At 38.9% G+C, this 20733-nt stretch overlaps 1 protein-coding gene across 1 annotated transcript; it reads left to right on the top strand.

Annotated features, from left to right (window-relative positions):
* The first annotated feature begins 5 nt into the window (after positions 1 to 5).
* On the top strand, positions 6 to 19455 carry BLZF1 (basic leucine zipper nuclear factor 1). Its single transcript, XM_072648705.1, has 7 exons — positions 6 to 300; positions 2278 to 2354; positions 7369 to 7811; positions 12371 to 12570; positions 14713 to 14841; positions 17087 to 17306; positions 18206 to 19455. Exons 2-7 carry the CDS (start codon positions 2324 to 2326, stop codon positions 18386 to 18388), a joined length of 1206 nt encoding a protein of 401 aa, XP_072504806.1. The 5' UTR covers positions 6 to 300; positions 2278 to 2323; the 3' UTR covers positions 18389 to 19455.
* The last annotated feature ends 1278 nt before the right edge of the window (positions 19456 to 20733 follow it).

Here is a 20733-nt window from a genome sequence, read left to right as displayed (position 1 = left end):
GTGAAGGGTCTTAAAGAGCCGGCAGAGACAAACACCCCCGCAACTATTACTTTTAAGAGGTATTTGCCTCTAGTTTCCTTGACTGATGCCCCATGCCTTTGTCATTCGGTTTAAACGTACATTTAGAACAGCATCTCCGAACAATATTTCCCCTCAGATGGGGATAACCCGGAAGCGAATCTCCTAGAGACCGGAAGGAGTCAGAGGAGAAAGAGAAGTTAGGTGTTTTTCGGTACGGCCGCGGGCGGCTGTGCATCCCTGGCAGGGAAAAATAAGGAAAGGAACGCAGTGAAATCCACGGTAAGGTCAACAGCCCCCGATACGGCTTCCACTATGGGGAATGGAAGAGGTTGATGGGCAGTGGGGAGAGTGTCACGGGTCCCTAATCAGGATTGAATGGGCAGTGTAGACACGGCTGAGCCCAGGCATCATTTCCCAAATCTGTGGGGCCAGAAAAAAAGACTGTTAAGATCCTGGTTCTTTTTTCTGCTTTCATCTCCTCATTTCTTTGGTGGTCATCGTGGAAATCTTTTATTGTCCTAAGTTCTGGGAGAAAAGTTTCCAAGCGGGTGACGTCACGGTTTTCCCGAGGAGGGGGGGTCTTGGACACCCTTGCCCGTAGATTTGTGGGGAACCCTTCAGTTCCAGTCACGTCCCTCGCACCCCAGAGCTAGGTGATCGTGTCGCGTCCATTCTGAGCCGTTCGTTATACCCATCACTTTGGCGTCTGCTGCGTGTCCGATCAGCGATGGTCCCAATTAAGTATCGGTTATCGTTCGTAGCGATGTATTCTTTTTAGTCCTCGGCAGAGGACACTGGAAGCCCCATCCTGGTACGGTCGGGGAAATGGGGCGGCGCTGACAAATCGGGGTCAGCCTTGATGGCATTGTTGGAAGTGATCACGTTGGCACGGATGGGGTAACAGTATTGCATCAGACTCCTTTTTCCGTGCTGATGATCCCTCTGGGTCTTAGAATTTCGGAGCTGAAAAGACTTCAAAGGCCCATACTAGTGTACGTTCCCAACCTGTAAGCCCTGAGGAATCTTATGTACGTATGATTCGTAAATAGCTTTGTCTTCTGAAAAGTAAATACTGTCTCATCTATTTTTTTGCATTCCAATGTACATCAATGTGATTGTGATTTTTAAAAAATATATAAATGTCTGAAAGCAGTATTTAATGTCTAGTGCTTTTTATTATTTTGTATTTTCTCAATAAGTAAGACTATAAGTACTATCATATGAAATCTTTTTCTGTTTTACATTAAAAGAAAAATTCTTGTACTAGGAGAATTTGGAAACCACTAGTATAGTTGTACAAACACTGGATTCAGTCGGAATACCTGGATTTTGTCTTAGTTCCTTGACCTGTACTTCACCTCAGATGAATAATTTAACTTCTTTGACCCTCAGCTTTTAGGACTGCATTGAGCTTTTTAAGGGCCCTTCCATCTCAAAAAGATAGTGGTTCCATGAATCTCTTCTGTGGTATCCCAGACAAGTTGTACTCAAGCCTCTGCTTCAACTTTTCCAAAGATAGAGAATCCGTAGCCTATGACAGAAACTTATTCTGTTTTCAGACAGCCTTAATCATTAAAAGGCTCTTAACCTATTCTGAACAAAAATCTGCCTTGCCATGATGTTTACTACTTGGCCTTGTTCTGCTCTCTAGAACCAAGCAAGTTCAACTTTATCCTTCTTCTTAATGACAAGACTTCAAATGGAAATATTATGTTCTCCCAAGTATTTTTATGAATCTAACCCTCCTTAATTTTCTCAAGCATTTGTTATCAACCTAGTAATTCTTCTCCACAGAAGGATAGAACTGTTACTGTTATTTCATTTATTGGTAAAGGGAACTCCCCAAGGAGAAAATTCCCTATACTAACACAAACCTGTGCCTTCTCTGTAACTCAGTTACAGAATTTGGCTAGAGCACTAAGAGGTTAAGGGACTTGCCCAGAGAGTACATGTCAAAGGTAAAACTTGCGCCTAGGTCTTTCTAGTTTCAACTCTGGCTCTATTCATCACACTGTGCTGCCTCCAGCAACAGTTTGTTAATGTTTTGCCTAAACATGCCGTACAGAATTGAAAAGAATAGTTCAGATGTCTGACCAACACTGCAAGATAATCTAGGAGATCGTATCAAGTAAAGTAATGAAATTCAGAGGCACCTGTAATCTCATTACAGAAGCAGTTAACAGGTTAGAATATTTCAGGTGAGGAGACAGTTGCCAAATTAACTTACATTTTGTTCATTCTTTTATACATTTCTAGATTTTTCAGCAGCAGTCTTCAGGTAAAGTCCTTTGGATAAGGAAAAATGTCTTCCCTTGAGAGCACTGAAATCAAAGGTAAGTATTTTTTTAATGCATAATAAAAAAGTAGTAAGAGCAGTGTGGAGAAAATTGAGAGCTAGTTAACTCCATTTCATGTGTGAAGAGAACTGTAAGGGATCCAGTTTCTTGTACCAATGTGTCCATATAAGAATACATTTATAATTTAGATGATTGGATAACAAAGTGTTCAATGTTACCATGATTAAGTAATATTTACCTACATGGTCGTGGTTTTGTTAGGTGCTCTAAAAGCACATTTCTCTCTGCTATAAGATTGATGTGAACTAAATGAAGTATGCAAATAAATAACAAGTAATAGATATACATGAGAAGTGCAGATATCCTGACTTAAACAAATCCTACCAATGAAAATTACTTTTAAACAAAAGTTAAGGGGTGATCTTTTTCACTATGGAAGGATTTGCAGTAAGATTCCCCTTTAAGTGGAAGACTTCCCTAATGTCTTTAAATTATGAATTGATTTACAGAAATTTTATATGTACATGCATACAGATGTCTCTGTAACTTTTTAGGAACATCTTTATTGTATAAATTCAACCAAGTGTCTTTTGAACAGCTTCTCAAAAGTACTTTGATAGGCTTTAAAGAAAAGAGATGACTGTAACAGTTTCAGCCCTTAAGGGGTTACAGCCTACCATGGAGCTAAGGGAAGTACACAAATAAATATATTACAAAGCTAAATGTATTCATCTCCATAAGAAAGGTACAAAATGTTTTAGAGGTTCAGGAAAAGGAAAGGTAATTGGAAAGCTCAGAGAAGGCTCCATGAAGGAGAAATATTTAACCTGAATCTTGAAGAGTAAGTGGGATTTCAATAGGCAGAGATGCAAAAGAAGAGGGAAGGAGCTATATAAAGATAGTTCCACAGAGAATTAAAATAAAAAGCAAAACATATTCAAAATTGAGGGACTTTAGATAAAATAGGTCCTGCTTCAGAAGAGTTCATGCCTGCAATCCATTTGTACTTACATTTAATAAACCAGGCAAGACCTCAAGTACAAGGTAGAATTTTAATTGGTCCTTAAAGGAAGGAATGAAAGATGTTTCTAAGACTGGAAGGGAACAATAATCTGCCCTATATTGCTCCTAAAAGCAGTTTCACAGTCAAACTTCTAGGAGCCATCTCCATTCTTGTCCTCTCATCCTTCACCTCCTGCTCACTTCCTATTCCCTTAAAATCATACCTCTGAATCCTCCACTTTACAAGACCAGCTTTCTCCAAAATTACCAAAAATCTTTTTTAATGCCATCCCAGTGGCCTTTTCTCAGTCCTCATTCTTCTTGAGCTCTTGATCCTATCAATCATCTTGGGATACCCTCTTTTCCCCTGATACTACTCTCTACTTCTCCAGTTATCTGACTCTTCCTTCACAGTTTCCTTTGCTTGATCAAAATTATGGAGAGAGCAAGAGAGTTCCAGGAAAACATCTACTCCTGCTTCATTGACTATAATAAAGCCATTAACTTTGTGGATCACAACAAAATGTGACAAGTCCTCAAAGAGATACAAGTACCACATCATCTTACTTGTCTCCTGAGTAACCTATATGTATGTAGGGCAAGAAGCAACAGAACTGAACATGGAAAAACTGATTGGTTTAGGATTAGAAAAGGAGTACAACAGGTTGTATATTGTTACCTTATTTAATTTATATAATTCATATGCATCATGGGAAATGCCAGGCTAAGTGACTCGAAAGCTGGAATTAGGGTTACCAGGAGAATATCGACAATCTCAGCTATGCAGACAGAACCACCCTCATGGCAGAGAGTGAAGGGAATTAAGATACCTCTCAAGGAGGGTGGAAGAGGAGAGTGTAAAAGCGGGCTTGAAGCTTTTAAATGAAAAGAACTAAGATCTTGGCAACTGGGCCCATCACTTCCTGGCAAATAAAGGAAGAAGAAATAAAAGCATTGTCAGGTTTTATATTCTTGGGCTCAAAGATCACTGCAGGTAGTGATTACAGCCATGAATTCAAAGATGCTGGCTCCTTAGAATAAAAGCAGTAAGAAATCTGGGTAGCTAAAAAGCAGAGACATCACTGCTGACAAAGGTCTGTATTCTGTATAGTCAAAACTGTATTTTCCAGTAGCAATGTATTCCACTAACAAAGTTGGACTATAAGGAAAACTGAGCATCACATAGCAACTTTTTCAAATTGTGGATCTGGAGAAGATTTTTGAGAGTGTCCTGGACAGCAAAGAGATCAAATCAGTCAATACTTAAAGAAATTAATTCAGGCTATTCCCTAGAAGGTCAAATACTGAAGCTTAAATACTTTGACCACATAATGAGAAGATGGGACACATTGGAAAAGACTCTAATATTGGGAAAGATTGAAGGCAAAAGGAAAAGGGGACAGCAGCAAGATGAGATGGATGGATAATGTCATGGAAACAGCAAAATGAACTTGGGCAGACTTTGTGAGATGGTAGAAAACAGGAGGACAGGGCATGCTATGGTACATGGTGTCATGAAGAGTCAGTCATGACTGAATAACCACGTTATTCTCTCATTTCCTAACTATAGACATCCTCCAAGGCTCTCTCAACACTCTTTACACTCCTTTGGTGACCTCCCTGAAACAGATGACTTCCAAATCTATAAGTCCTTCCCTAAGCTTTCTTCTGAACTGAAATATGTGTGGCATCACCATCTGCTCCCAGACCATCTCGATACCTAGATATCCCAAAGACTCAGCAACTTTCAAAGCAGAATTTACTTTCCCTCTTCCCCCTAAATTCACCACTCTTCCAAATTCCCCTGTTTCATGTGAGCACATCGCCAGGCTCTTCCTAAACTCTTCATTCTCCTTCCTCCTCTCAGTTTATCAACATCCTTCCTAAACTAGTGCCCAAAACTTCTCTTTGACTTACTTTAAAAATTCTGGTTTTAGGATTTAACATACAGGAATCAGAGCAGCGTTAGAATCTTTTTTCCATTTGAAAAGATGCTAGAATTTTTAAAAATTAAGTAGTGCCTTATATTATTATGACTTTCCATTTCAAAAACCATTCAAGGGCTCTTCCAGTGAGATTAGGTGGAGATTAGGAAGGACTTTGCTATAGCACCATCAGTTTGAATTCTCTAAATTAAACGGGAGCTACAGTGAAACCTTATTATCATGGGTTGCATGTTTGGGGTTTCTTAGGCATTTGCTAGTGTTTGACAGTAATTCTGCCTCATATTTTGAAAAATATTTCTTATGCTTAGGAGTTCTGCTTCAAGTTCAAGGGAAAGTTATTTATTTTGGGTTGACTCACATAAGTAGATTCATTTGTAAACTTATAGCATCACCAGAGACACATTGAGTAGGCAGTAGTACATTGTAGAACTACTTCTGTGTGTACAATTCACTTGGTTACCTGTGGTCTACCTTGTATTATTGTTTATATGTATCTTCTGTGTTCCCATCTTGATTTTAAACACCTTGAATTGCAAGGACTATTTCTTAATACATTTTTCTGGGCCTAGTGTTTATCCTGTACTTAATAAATGCTTGTTGGTTGTAATGGTGATGATGAAGAATCAGGGTCATTATGAACATCATTTGTTGAATTGTATTGTGCTATGTTAGGTTTTCTGTCCCTTGCTGGCCAGGAGTATGCCTCCTTCAGTAGTTTTTCTCTTTCTGATTTTTTTTCTAATCTTTAGTGACCTGGGAAATAAGATAACCAAAGTTGTTAGGAGGTGTGCTTAAAATAAACAGTGTACTCTGAAAAATGACATAAGGGTATCTTCTAAAAAAGAAAATGTATTCTTAGTTTGACTGCAGGGCCCTTGTGACAGCCACTTCAGATTCCTGTGTTTGCTTCTGTGACTTTTTTGTTGTTACTGTTGTTTGGGGGAGGTTTTTGGGCTGTGTTTAGGATGACCTGATGTTACCAGAAATCTGACTTTTAGATAAGGGGGATGCTATATATTACATAAATATGTGTATGTGGATAGATAGATAGATAGATAGATAGATAGATAGATAGATAGATAGATAGATAGATAACATAAATATATGTTAGTACATGACTTCATGAGTAGGCTCGACTGTATACTCAGAAGGCCCAGCCATTTCTTAGTCTATCTTATCCCATTTTGCTAAGCTCCAAAATCAAAGGTGAGCCTACATTCAGTAAATCAGTGCTGTTTCTTTATCAGGAGAATAGCAATGCTAAGTTTTTCCTAGTTTATTCACTTTAAGACAAAGTGGGAGGAAATAATCAGAACTATGAATGGTTTTTACTTCCTGTGCTAATTTTGACACATAAGGAGAAAGCCAGTTTCAATCAACTGATATTTACCAAAGATTCAGTATGAATTCAGGACTGTTAGGCATCCTATAGGATATAAAAGAAGCATAAGATACAGTCCTGTTGTCCTTGAGAGCTTAGACTCGTGGAGAGACATGAAACAATTATAAGGTGGTAAAACCTAAGTTTACATGCTAGAATAAAACAATACAGCCAACATTGTCTTTTAGCAGTTCAGAAGACAGAGATCATTATAGACTGGAACAATCAGCATTAGCATAGAGAAGGAGATGGGACCCAGTCCTGAAGTATGAGTAGGAATTAACTAGGCAGAAAAAAATACTGAGGCCATTCCAGGAAGAGCCAGTGCATGACTACCACGGATAGAAGTGAGCATGGGCACACTTGAGCTTTAACAAAATATATGTATTTGACAACTGTCTTTAGGTGGAGCAATAGATAGAGCCTGTAACTTAAAGTCAGGTAGACTTCAACTCCTGCCTTAAACATTTCCTAGTTGGGTCCCTTAACATCTCTGTGTCTCAGTTTCCTCACCAATAAAATGGGGATGATGATAATAACTCCTACCTCCCAGGGTTGTTTTGAGGATAAAATGAGATAGTATTTGTAAGGCACTTTTAAAACTTTGAAACACTATATAAATGCTAACTTATGAATTTTTTTTTTGGTAGTAATTCTAAATTTTAAAACAAAGCAGAATATTTTCTTACTAAATGTTTGTCCTTTGTTTTCCACATGATAGTAAGTCATCCTTCAGTACCGGTCCGTGGGGCTGGAGATGGAATGGAAACTGAGCAGCCACCTAAGTCTGTAGAAGTTACCTCTGGAGCCAATCCCCAGAGCTGTCACAGCCTGAGAAACCCAAGAAAGAAGCTGGTTCCATCACTGAGCCCAGGAGTGCTTCAGCTGGGCAAGATTATCACCGACAAAGCAGTGGAAGTCGAAGCTATTCGAATACTAGTTCCCAAAGCTGCTATAACCCATGATATCCCTGCCAGAAATGCTAAACTGGTCAAATCTCTGGGACATCATAAAGGAGAACTTGCAAGTCAATCAGATGGAGTCATAGATCCCAGAAAAGAGGTAACAGAGCTAAAAAATAGAGTGGAAAACCTCAGGAACTCTGAAAGGAGATTGCTGCAGGACAAAGAAGGGCTTTCCAACCAGCTCCGCGTGCAGACAGAGGTGAGAACAGCCTTGAGCACTAGCACTGCTTACATTGGAGCCTCCAAAATCTGGACATTGCACAGAGTGTGTTTCCAGGACATTATTTCCTTTCTGCACATTTGGAAATGCTATTAAGGTGCTCTCTGCTACCTCCATACACATTCTCTCTTTCTCTCTCTTTCTCTCTCTCTCTTTCTCTCTCTCTCTCTCTCTCTCTCTCTCTCTCTCTCTCTCTCTCTCTCTCTCTCTCTGTCACTCTCTCCTCCAAAAGATTCTCCCCTGAATTTCACACCTGCTCCCAAGTTTCTGGTAATATAACGAGAATTTGGGTTTTCTTGATTGCCCCCAGCTAGAAATGATGTCTCTCAAATTACTCAGCACTTTGGAGCTGTTCTTTGTACTTATCACATTCTCTTTTATGTTATAATAGTTCTTTGTGGGTCTTCTTTCCCCTTTCAGTTTTAAGTTCCTTTAGAGCAAAGGGTTTCTTTATAAATCTGATGCCTTGCAGAGTCTTTGCACATACATCTTGTAAGTATAGAGGATTTTGTTGTTGTTTTTAGATTGCAGTTTCAAAGATCCATGGCCATAACATTCTGTAATTTCCAGGTATTCAATAATATTTCCCAGCCTCATGACTTGTAAACATCTTCACCACACTTGCACAATGAGATATGGTAGTGACAATATGGTTTTTTTTACTGCACTTGCACTGAATGATGCTGTTGCTAAAGCTAACCTGTGAGCTTAATGTTGGCAAGATGCCTTCTTTGTCTGTTGCCCTATAAATCAAATGGGCATTGGTCAGTAAGTGGGGAACCCACAGGAAAATATGACAGTGTGATGCTGTGCATGCTTTGATCAGCCCCCAACAGGTCTTGAGGGGATTTAAGAGAGTGCACAAGCTGGAAAGCTGTGCCTGTCTCAACTCACCCCATCAAGATGTTTGAGTTGCTGCCCCACCACTTCTTGCCCATCCCTTCCAGAAGGGTGATTAGGAAAGCTGTAGGAGTTGGTGCTCCCATTGTCAGCAACCCCCTTGAGAAGCCTAGACAGGAATAAAAGTAATCCACCTTATTTAATTCCTTATTATGGCTCCATTCCTGTCTTCCTGTCTGCCCAGATCAAGAGTGAACCTGTGCTAGTGCTCGAACATCTGCTAGCTGCTCTCCTATCTAACCATTGGCATAGTCAGTGTTCCTTGTGTGTTAGAAACTAGAGTCCAAAAACTCCAGTGCCTCCTATGAAACACATCTACTTTAGGTACCTGTGATTTAGCTGGTATGAGGACTCCCCTCATATCACATTGCCAAGATGCAGCCTCTCTATAACTTACATTAAAACATGAATCAAAGCTCAGAGAGTTTAAGAAATATGGCCTTGGTAACACATATAAAGTAGTCAGGGCAGGACTTGAACTCAGGTCCTCCTGACTCTAAGCCTAGCACTCTATACTGCAGCATGCTGCCTCATATGTGCTTTGCATAAAGTAGATAATTTATAAATATTCATTTAAATTGAAGTAGTGGTTCAGTATCATAGGCTTATAAAGCTAATTCTAGAGGTTCGAGAGGTAATCAGATTGAAGAGTAGTCTTGTGGTTTTCATTACCTTCCTTCACCACCAAAAGGGGAAAACAAAGTCAGCCCCCACCTTGCAGGGAGGATCAGGGTGACTGCCAGATCTTAGGTGGCTGATGAGTGAAGGAAGTACGGCTGCTCCTCTCAGCTGCCTTGGATACTTCCAGATAAAAGGATCACCCTCCTCCAGGCCTGACAGGTTTCTTCAGGTCCTGTACCTGCCTTCTATACACACATATAAGTACCCACATCCATGTAAGGATGCATTGTAAGATGTTTTTGGGAGCAGTGAGGTTGGATTGATTGCTCCTGCACATTTATCAAAAACTCTGCTTTTGGGGGCCTTTTTTTTTTTTTTTTTAGATTTTTTTGTTCTTTAAGTGTTCTTGAAGAGTTATGAATGCTAACTGGTCAGATGGTATTTGTCTGTACTTGTAGACAGGCTTTTCTGAATAATGAATGGCCATAGTATTAGACACTAGTTGAGGGATTTCTGTACTTTTGATATTTCTCTGACCCTCAGTGGCCTCAGGTGTAGTCCTCTCTTGTTGGGGGAAACTTATGATGTATTGGTTACCATAATTAACCTAAGGATGATATATGACCAGTGAGTTTGGGAGGTGGTGGTTATCCCAGGATGGTCAGTTGACTGTTTGGATACTAATAAACACTCTAAATACAACCTTGATGGGGGGAGGAGAAGAACAGTATTTGCTGGCAAAATATTTTGTAAAAAGAGAAAAAAAAAACTTGCACTTTTAACAAGCAAATTTACAAGCAGCAGTGCTTCAAAGAAAATTACTTAGTGTGCAAACCAAAAAGGAATACAGCAGAGCCTACTTAATGGAAAACTGTCTTCCACTTGGGAATCTCCCAAAGTTGGGTGTTGCACTTGTGTTTACAGTAGACTGCAATAATAAGTGTCTCAACAAGCCTTGGCTGATCACATAACCTCTCCTCTGCACGTTGAAATTCACACATCAGTAGCATCTCAAACCTCAGGGTGGGTCACAGCAGTGCAGGATGACTGGTGAAAAACAGGCCATCCAGAATACCAGCCGCATCTATAGTTATTGCTTACTTAAGTCATAGACTAAGATGTCAAAGGATATTTTATCCAATGATGTCAAAAGTTTGTAAGTGGCTTTCTCTGTTGGACATCTAATATGAGTAATAAAGGATTACTTGGGACAATGAACCTTAACCTTTTGGAAATATTTGGTGTAGCTTTCATTTCTCCCATTTGGTGTCTTTGAGGGGGGTGAGGGTAGCACCTTGAGTTGATGACTACTCACAAAGGAGGGATGATAATAAATCCCAGCCTTACAGGATTGTGCACACCAAATAAAATAATGTGTATATTTTGCAAAACTTAAAGTACTTTTAAAATGTGAAATGTTGTTAAAAGATGCAGGGTTTGGTGTCAGTCTCCAGGGCTCCTGCCAGACATTTGTTTAACTTAGATAGATTTCCAAGATCCACTGGATGGAGAACCCTGCCTGGGGCTATCAACAAAATCAGAATGCAGTTAACAAAATGACCAGTAGTGACATAAGCAGTTGGAAGCTACAGGTAGTCCTTTGTCAATCAACAAACATTGATTAAGTGCTACCTATGGAATACACAAAAACAAATGAAATGGGCCCTGCCCTGGAAGAGGTTGCTTTTAATCTGAGAAACAGCACATAGATAAATATGAAAATACATACCAGGTCTTATACATAGTAATAACTGGTGGCATCTGCAAAGACCCAGTGAGTCAGGAGGCCTGGGAACCAAAGTTTGACGGAGGCTGGGGAGGAGAGGAATGTGCATTCCAGGCATGGGCCCGGCCAGAGCAGGGAGGCAGCACTCCAGGGGGAGGAAGGCCAGGCTTGTTGAAGCACAGGCTTCCTAGGGGGCACAAATGTGTAAGAAGCCTGGGAAAGTCCACCAAAGGCTGATTGGGAAGGGCTTCAAGGGACAATCTCGAGTTGCCATGTTATCATTGAGGCAGCATGGAGCCATGGAACTTTTTGATGAAGGAGATGGCTTATGCTTTAGGAATATCACTTTGGCAGCTGTGTGGAGAATGGAAAGGGGAAGAAATTAGAGACAGGGAAACCGATTGGGAGGCTGTAGCAGTAGGTGAGAAGTGATGAGGGCCTGACTTAGGGGGCTGGCAATATAAGCAATGAAAAGGCGATGTTGGATGCATGTAACTGGTTGTGAAGGAAGAATCAGCCAGACTGGGAAACTGCTTCACTGTGGGCTGGGGAGAAAGACTGAGGAGCTAAGGAGGACTCAGACTCTGAACCCTATGTTCAAAAGACAGTGGTGACTGTGATGTAGGGAAGTTAGGAGAGAAGAAAGTTTAAGGAGCCATTTTGCACATATGACTTTAATCTTTGTGACTGAGTAAAGATTCATTCTTTCCCTTGTGTTGATAGTAGAGTATGAGCCTTCTGGCTAGAAGACAGACTGTGTAAACCCCTGTGTAAAGTCATTAGTTCTTATTTAGAGGGGAATAACTAAATTTAGGGAGACTCATTACTAGGGTAGCTAGGAAGTAATAGATTTTTTCAGCCATAGCAATTCTTCAGACCATTTTCTGAGTTTTGGGGGGTTGCAGACTGCATTGATGGAATACTCTCACCAGTAATACATCAGTGATTATCTTCATTCAACAGATCTCCCTGGGTGTAGTGACTTTACTAGGCACCTGGAAAAATAAGGCATCATCTCCTACCTCCAGAAATTCATGATTTGTGCCATTTTAGTTGAGTTTATGTTTATACCAAAACTTGGATGAACAGATAGAAGTCTCATATGGCTTGGATTTGAAGTTCAGAGACATTAAGATAGTCTAAGATGTTCCTGGTGAGCATAATCCTATGTTACATAACATCTCCACAGCTGAACCTTTCATGTTAGTACCTAATTCCATGTTAGAGCATTAAAATTAATTCTCTTAATTATATGTCTTTACTCTGAAGTATTATTGATGTTCTTTTCTAGGTGAATCGTGAACTAAAGAAGTTGCTAGTGGCTTCTGTTGGGGATGATCTGCAGTATCACTTTGAACGTTTGGCTCGTGAGAAAAATCAGCTTATTTTAGAAAACGAGGCCCTGGGCAGGAACACAGCTCAGCTCTCTGAACAGTTAGAACGCATGTCGATACAGTGTGATGTATGGCGAAGTAAATTTCTAGCAAGCAGGTATTGTGCTATTTCACATGATCGTTCATTTTACTAGTTCTGTGTGTATCTCAAGCCTTTAATCTATAGACACACAAAAGCACAATTCATTGTTGAGAAATATTGAAACTTTGAATTTAAAGACTTCGAAGAATATTTTCTTAAAACCTTTCATTTAGGGATATTAGAACGCATTACAGCTGCTACAGGAAGTCCTACATTAATAACATACATTTATTTATCACTTTGCTAGTTAAGGATTAGGGGCCATCTCCAGTCACCCTGATCTATCTGGCTACTGGACCCAGATGGCTCTGAGTGACTACCTCACTTAAATCCAATTCACTTGCAAGTCATGGCATCAAGAACATGTTCCTGATGTCATGGTCTTCAAGAAGGAAAGACAAACAGCAGCTATGGAGTATTTTGCATTTATCATTTTCATTTGATTTTCTGAGGTTAGCAGTGAAGGTTTTATTATCATCATTGTAAAAATGAGCATGGGGACAGATTCCCAGATGAGGGAAATGGGCCTCACTTCTATGTGATGATAACAACACGACAAAACTAGATCCTATAAGACTCTCTTCAGTATTTCCTCACACACTTGACACTCACTCGCTGTGTGACCTTGGGCAAGTCACTTAACCCCAATTGCTTCATCCTGAGTCATCTCTAGTCATCCTGATGAGTATCTGGTCACTGGATTCAGATGGCTCTGGAGGAGAAGTGAGGCTGGTGACCTGCACAGCCCTCCCCACTCAAAACAAAGTCAAGTGCAAGTCATATCATCTTTTCTCTGATGGCATGGTCTTCTTTGGCAATGAAGGACAAACACACATATAGGTGGATAAACTGTCAGTAAATTGATTGAGAAGTAATGTGAACCATAGGCTTATACCAGAATCAAGAATTCTGAATGACTCGTGTAACAGATTAGTATAGCTTTAGTTCTCAGCGAAAAAGAGTGCCCACAGACAGCATGGTGCCCCCTACTATTAGACTTTGGATTGCAAGGGGAGGACTCTTAGCAGACTTAATAGGAAAACTAGTAGAGCTGCTGCTGCTGCTGCTTTTGAGAACACTACTGAGGTGTTAGATTTTTTTTTATTGCAAATAAAATTTCACGATGTTAAGAATACATATAGAAGCTTCCTCAGAATTCCCCAAGAAACTAAACTTGTGAATCATCTGGAGAAGCCCAGATAACACTTGAAGCAGAACTCCAGGAGTAGGAGTGTAGGCTGGAAAACTGGCCTAATCATCAGGAATCTCCATGTTCAAGTCATGCCTCTGACACAGATGGCTGTTTGACTCTGGCCAGAACAGGAACTGAGCTGCATTAGTAGAGGGAGTTTCATTACAAAGTCCCGAATACAATGAAAGTGCAGATCCAATTTATACCCCTCCTTCCCCCCAAAAAAAAAATTAACTGAGCACTACACAGCATGGAAGGAATACCTAAAAACAGTATCCAGATCATTCACCAAAGACTTTAAGATGAGTTATATTCTAATTGTCCTAATAATAGAATGACTTTTTTTAAAAAAAAGATATTTGTTGTTGTATTGATTTTATAAAAATGCTAAACATTCATTGATTTTCATTGAGCAATTTAAAGTCCTATTCATACTGAATTTATAGCTCTTGAAAAGCTTGTTGCTGTAAGAGCAATAATGAGACTTGGAGGTTTTTTTTATTTTTTATTTACCTTCTAATAGCATTTGAAAAGAATTGCTGTCTCTTGTCAAATCCTTGTTAACATTATATTTAAATTTTTGAGTCTGCACAAGACTTTAATTTCCAAATAATTTCTGCTTTATAGTATTCATTGGTCTCCGCCTGAGGCCTTCATTGCTATTCAGGTAGTGGGGAGAGGGGGGAGCAGGGAGGTCAGGGAAACAGACACAAATTTAAGGAGATTTAATAATTGCAAAATAATGATGGCAGATAACCTAGAGGAATTGTACCCACCTTGTGGTCTTTTCTCTCAATTGGATGCCTTTCAAAAGCATGAGAAATTTTTAATCAAATTTTTCAAAGATATTTCCATCTATTTCAAAATTTCTTTGTGTCAGTTGTAAAGTAAGCTATTTAGCGTTGTGGTGGTGTTTTTTGTGTTTTTTTAAAGATTTCATTTGTGGGATACATAATCTTTTGCAGGGTTATGGCTGATGAGTTGACTAACTCCAGAGCAGCTTTACAGCGCCAAAGTCGGGATGCCCAGAGTGCTATTCAAGATCTCCTCAGTGAACGGGAACAATTCCGGCAGGAAATGATTGCTACCCAGAAGTAAGCCATAAGCATGTTGTGTTTACAATAGGTTTTCTCCCCAAACTTAGGCTTCTCTTTTGACTTCTGTCTACATTTGTTCACTTGTTATACTGTGCTGCACTTTACTGAAGTTTCCACAAGAAATCAAAAGTCTTTTCCATCCTCCATGAGGTTGCATTTCACTGGAGGCTCCATCTGTATTGGGAGGAATTTTTGAGGACAGATGTGGAATGCTCTTTGAGAGGCAGATGGCCTGCTTCCTACAGGAAGCTCTTTGAGATGATACAGAGGACAATCACAAGGAATCTTCCCTACATGTTTCTAATAGAGAATTTCACACTTCAGGGCACTTTGTTACCAATTACCAATTTATATTCTTAGAGGTCTGGTGTAATTTTATAGATTTAATTCAACTCAACAAGCATTTATTAAGCATTTGCTGTGCATTTAATAGTTATTTGGGGTACAAAGTCAAAAATAATAACAGCTTCGGACCTCAAGCAGTTTTCTACTTTAACTCACTCACTTTCAGTTGAGGAAATAATGTGTAATCAGTCTGTAAAGATAGACTAAAGCCTGATTGTAAAGGGCTTTAAATGCTGAACATTGAAGAGTCTACAGTTTATCCTAGACCTAGTAGAGAGGCACTGAAGCTTCTTAAGGCAGGAAGGGACATGTTCAGACTTCTGCTTTAAGAATTGAAGTTTGGCAGCTGTGTGGAGGCTAGGTTGGAAAGAGGAGACCAGAGACAGCCCAGTTAGGCTATTGTAATAGTTGAGGCAAGAAGTCATGAGAACTTTAACTAGGGTTGTGATCATGTGGGTAAAGGATAGGAGATGGATGTGTTGGATAGAAACACTACCAATTATTAAAGACTTCTAAGATTTTATTCCCAATTTTTATGTTATGCTGTTCCATATTATACCATGACTTTATAAAAATACCATCTATTACATGTTAAATCCCCACAATTGTCAACTTAGGTAGTTATAATGGAAGGCACATATATTATTCAGAGGGCCCCACCTGTGATAATGAGGAAAACAGCATGTTGTGGTAGATCCAGGAAGACCTAGTTTCAAACTCTGCCTTTTTCAGTTACCTACTGTAGGGCCCAGTCATCCTGATCAAAATCTGGCCATTGGGCCCAGGTGGCTCTGGAGGAGAAAGAGAGGCTGGTGATTTTGCACAGCCTTCCCTCACTTAAATCAGTGTCAGTTGCAAGTCATGTCATCATCTCCCTGATGTCATGGTCCTCTTTAAGAACAGAGGACAAACCACACAACTGTATGACCATGGTCAAGTTATTAAACCTCTCTGAGCTTTGGTTTATCTATGTGTAAAATGAAAATGATCTCTCCCAGGGTTGTGGGAAAGGTTTTAGGGTCTAGAGAAACTGTGTATAGTTAAAATCCTAAATTGAAATCACCCTTGCATATCCTTTTGATTTCTCATCAAATATAATAGTTGTGCATTAAATAGTGATAGCTAGAAAGAGGTATGGTCTCTTTAAAAGAAAGGACAGATGGGTCAGAGCATCCCCTTAAGCTTTTGCTCAGGAAAGGTGTTGTAATCAAGACATCTACTCAAAGAGAAAACCAAACCAAGCCATGTATTTAGAGGGGAAAAGACTTCTCACATAAAGGTGGTGTTAATAGATGAGCACACCACCACATAACCATTTCTTCTTCCTGTTTCACCATGAGGTTAGAGTGGCCTTAAATCAAAAGTAGCATTCATAGCAGGGGCATTCTAGCTGCCCAAGAAAGCTAGGAAAGCCAAGTAAGGGTGATCCTCTCCTTAGAACTACCAGCCTAAGTAAACAGGTAGACAATCTATAGAGAAAACAGATTCTGAATCACCTTCAGCATAGCAAGGTGCTTGCACAAAGAGGGGCTCACTCTGAACTTCCTGCCCCACTTTACACTCATTGGGCATGAGATGGCATGAGATGGGTAGAATTACCCACACTATTTAAATTGTCTTGTGCCCTCTTTTTGCCCAAATGCCACATAGTTGAATTTGCATGAGTTAAATGTGCATATGACATAACTCCGTAGTAATGTATATACATCTTGGAAACGTTCTGTGCTATTTATAAATGCCAGGTATCATTTATTTGCTTTGTCTGGATTTTTCTTATGCCTTGTTTGAACTCGGTAGTGGGGAAGCATTTTACAAATCCAAATGTTTCCCATTTATCTCGTATACCAGGCTTGTAATTGGCTGTCATATTCATGTTCTGTGTATGTTTCTGTTGCAGATTATTAGAGGAGCTCTTAGTTTCTTTGCAGTGGGGTAGAGAGCAGACTTACTACCCTAGTGAACAGCCCCACAGCACTACAGAGCTAGCATCAACAAATCACAGACTGGCCACAGCACTGAATTCCCATCTCCTTGGAAATGTTGGCACCAAGAATCCAAAAAAGGCTTCCCCTCCAACTGAATTCTGTAGTACTCCAGCAGAGAAAATGGCTGAAACAGTAAGTATTTAGAACCATCCACTTTTGAGCTTTGAGAAAGGGGTCCAATGAGAACCAGCAGTTGTTACGGGGAAAATATCAGACTTGAAGTCAAGACTCTTGGGTTCTAGACCCGGCTGTGCCACCAAGTAGTGAGAGGACCTTAGTCAGGGCACTCTTTGGACAACTTTTTCCTCATCTATAAAATATGTAGGGGAAGAATTAATTATCATTAATCTCCAAGAAACGGGGAAAAAAGTTGGATTCCTGGGGAGAATCCAGACAGGCATGCTTGTCTCATTTAGCTTCTGTGGTTATAACATGGCCACTAAATGTATAGTGTGTGGTCATCTAGAATTTTTATTGTTTTTCACTAACACTTCTGAACATATCGCTTCTTTTCTGGGAAAGAATTCTCTGAACCAAGACGCCCTTCTCTGAGGTCTTTGTGCTTACCTGTGAATCACTCTAGTTTTGCCTAACATTTTTTTCTGTTGGGTGAAAAAAATACCTATGGTAGTTAAAATGATTTTATAGATAGGCAAAAAAAACCCATCATACATGATTTTAAAATTATTGTTGTTGTTCCAACTCCTCCTCACTCCCCCAAACAATGTCCAATGCAATGAGTGTTTGTTTTAATATGGGGGGGATCCATTAATTTCACCATTATTTATTGGATGTTCTCTAGGTGCATGGTACTGTAACTAGGCATCATTGTTAACTTGTGAACTTTTTAATCTTCTTACTAACACATAACACTCATCTAGTTCATTAAATTATTAATAGTAGCTATATAATAATAGTAATGAGGCTAAGAACTTTGAGACCAATTCCTTCTCAGTGTGTCATTTTTATTATCCTAATATTGAAACAATAATGTACTGCTTGCATCTGATCATAGCTTTTATTTCCCTTAGATTCTGCGAATTTTAGATCCAGCTACCTGTACAGAAAGCTCAACTGAAATATTTTCAGAGTCTTCACCAGCCACTTTGCTTTCTACAAAAAAAAATATTGGACGATTCCATCCATATACGAGATATGAAAATATAACTTTCAACTGCTGCAATCACTGCCAGGGAGAACTTATTGCCCTTTAAAAGAACTCAAATCAATGTCTTCAAAATATCCTAGGATCTCTTTGTCATACTAGAGTTATCTATTTTGGGGCTAGGGTCTTGTTAAGGTACCATGTAATGGCACTCTTTCTGCTTACATACTGGATTTCTCCAAAGAACTTCCATGTATTGAACTTTAGGTATTTTTTATAGTTATCTGCTCAGGGTATAAAAAGCACAAAACTTTAAAAATATTAATCACCAGTAATACAAGCTTTCCAAAGCTTCATACTGTGCATTCTTTAAAGTTTGTAATCTTGGAATTCTCTTGGTAGTTAGGCTTTTAAAATCTCTCCAAAATGACTACATTGATTTTTTACCAGTTTATATGTTCCCAAAAAAGCGTGCCATAGGCAGTCTTGAAAAGTGTTTACCTTACTGGAAGGTAATAAATAAAGGTAAAATAAAGTGTTATAAGCTATGTGGTTCTGAATAAATAATTGGTAAGAAGGTGTGGTCAACACAAAGTATGCATATGATGTTAGGGATTTTTCAGATTGTTGTATAAGATTGATAAGGAAGAGACAGTTTTAACCATTAAACTGAACTGTAGAAAATGTGATACACAATAGTGGTGATATCAAACATGTATTTTACTTGTTTTTTAAAAGAAATATTCTGGTCTTGAATTGTGCAGATCTGAGTAATAAGACTTTAAGAGACCTTTTCAATTTGAAATATTCTGTGTAGCATGTATTTTTTTTTAAAATTATAACGTAACAGACCATTAATATCTTTATAAACCCAAAGAAAATCAACGCATCAATTGAAACTTTGTTTTCAGCATTGTATTATTATGTATCAATGGTTGACCCCTTAAAAACAGTAGTCATTTTATACCAGAGTACAGGACTCATTTAAATTAGTCTCCTTTGTAATTATACCAAATCATGCAGATGAGTTTCAGAAGTGCCTCTCAAAACTCTTCAGTGGTCGGGTATAAATATGATGTATTGAATATGTATGTTTTTGTCAACTGAATAATTGTTTCTGGCCGCGGTTTTTGGATTAATTTATTGTTTCAGATGGCAATAAATGTATTTACCTTCTGCAGTGGTAAAAACTACTTTGTTTATTTTTACTGTAATGTTTACCATGGATGTTGGTGCTCTAAATCAGAGCTTGATCTAGCTCAGAATGAGAATCAGTTCCTCCCCAGTTGGTTATCTCCTCTTCATAGCCTTTTAGTTGTGATTTTTTAACGTCTCTTTACGTGCTTATAGTTGTTTAAACTGTGTCATTAATTACACTACAGGTAGGATGAGAGAAATGATTCAAGAGATGATAAAACTGATAGAAACTAGTCATTTTTGACTAGTGAAATTATTTTTCATGATTATGTAAGCATCTGTTTGCATAATTGTTTTCATGGCCTCCTTTTTTGGTACTTTCAAATTAGATTAAAACACCAGTTTGATTATATACAGAATTCTTAGAACCAGAAGTATCTCAAAGTACAAGATACAAAAATTGGTCTGTTTCTTAGGAGCAAACACATAAAGGTTGTCACTTTGCAATCTGTATTACTATCACAGAAATAGTATGACCAATTTGGCCAACATTTAAAAGTTTTGAATGTGAATTTTAATGTATGCAGTGAGCATCTTCCATGAATTAACTTGAGCTTCAATTTATTATTAATTTCACCATTTAAACAAAAGGCTTTCATATTAGTATTGTAGACATAATCTTCACATCTGCAAATTACTCATTTACCATTTTATTAGAACCAGATTTCTAACTTCCTGCTTATCTTAGTTATCAAATCTTGTGAAATGCCTAGATTTTTCCCATCTTTTCTGAAGGCAAAATACAATTATTGTCATCTTTAGAAAACTAGGTGAGATTGTACCCTCCAAGTTCATGGAATCATGCCAAAGCAAAACTCAAAAAGTATTTTACATGGGTGTATAGCCTCAGGCAACTAGATGGCACAGTGGCTAGAGTGCCAGGCCTGGAGTCAGGAAGACTCATCTTCCTGAGTTTAAATCTGGTCCCAGACAATTATCTATGTGATCCTGGGCAAGTTACTTAACCCTTTTTGCCTCAGTTCCTCATCTGTCAAATGAGCTGAGAAAGAAATGGCAAACCACTCTAGAATCTTTGTAAAGAAAACCCCAAATAGGGTCATGAAGGGTCAGACATGACTAAAATGACTGAACAAAAAATAGCTTTCCCTAATTATGGCTACTTTGGAGACGTTTTGGGAGTTCCATTAAGAAAACATAATTGCTCTTTTTGTGGTGGCCAAGAATTGGAAATTGAGGGGATGCCCATCAATTGGGAAATGGCTGAACAAGTTATGGTATATGACTGTAATGTAATGT

Source organism: Notamacropus eugenii, chromosome 2 (assembly GCF_028372415.1).
Source record: "Notamacropus eugenii isolate mMacEug1 chromosome 2, mMacEug1.pri_v2, whole genome shotgun sequence".
Classification (NCBI taxonomy): domain Eukaryota; kingdom Metazoa; phylum Chordata; class Mammalia; order Diprotodontia; family Macropodidae; genus Notamacropus; species Notamacropus eugenii.
This window is presented reverse-complemented; position numbering and strand designations above follow the sequence as displayed.

What these genes read in the sequence shown, in the direction of transcription:
- BLZF1 (XM_072648705.1), top strand. Translation starts at nt 2,324, where the DNA reads ATGTCTTCCCTTGAGAGCACTGAAATCAAAG. An exon ending in AGTAAATTTCTAGCAAGCAG is followed by an intron (nt 12,571 to 14,712) that starts GTATTGTGCTAT and finishes AATCTTTTGCAG; the next exon opens with GGTTATGGCTGATGAGTTGA. An exon ending in CAGAGAAAATGGCTGAAACA is followed by an intron (nt 17,307 to 18,205) that starts GTAAGTATTTAG and finishes TATTTCCCTTAG; the next exon opens with ATTCTGCGAATTTTAGATCC.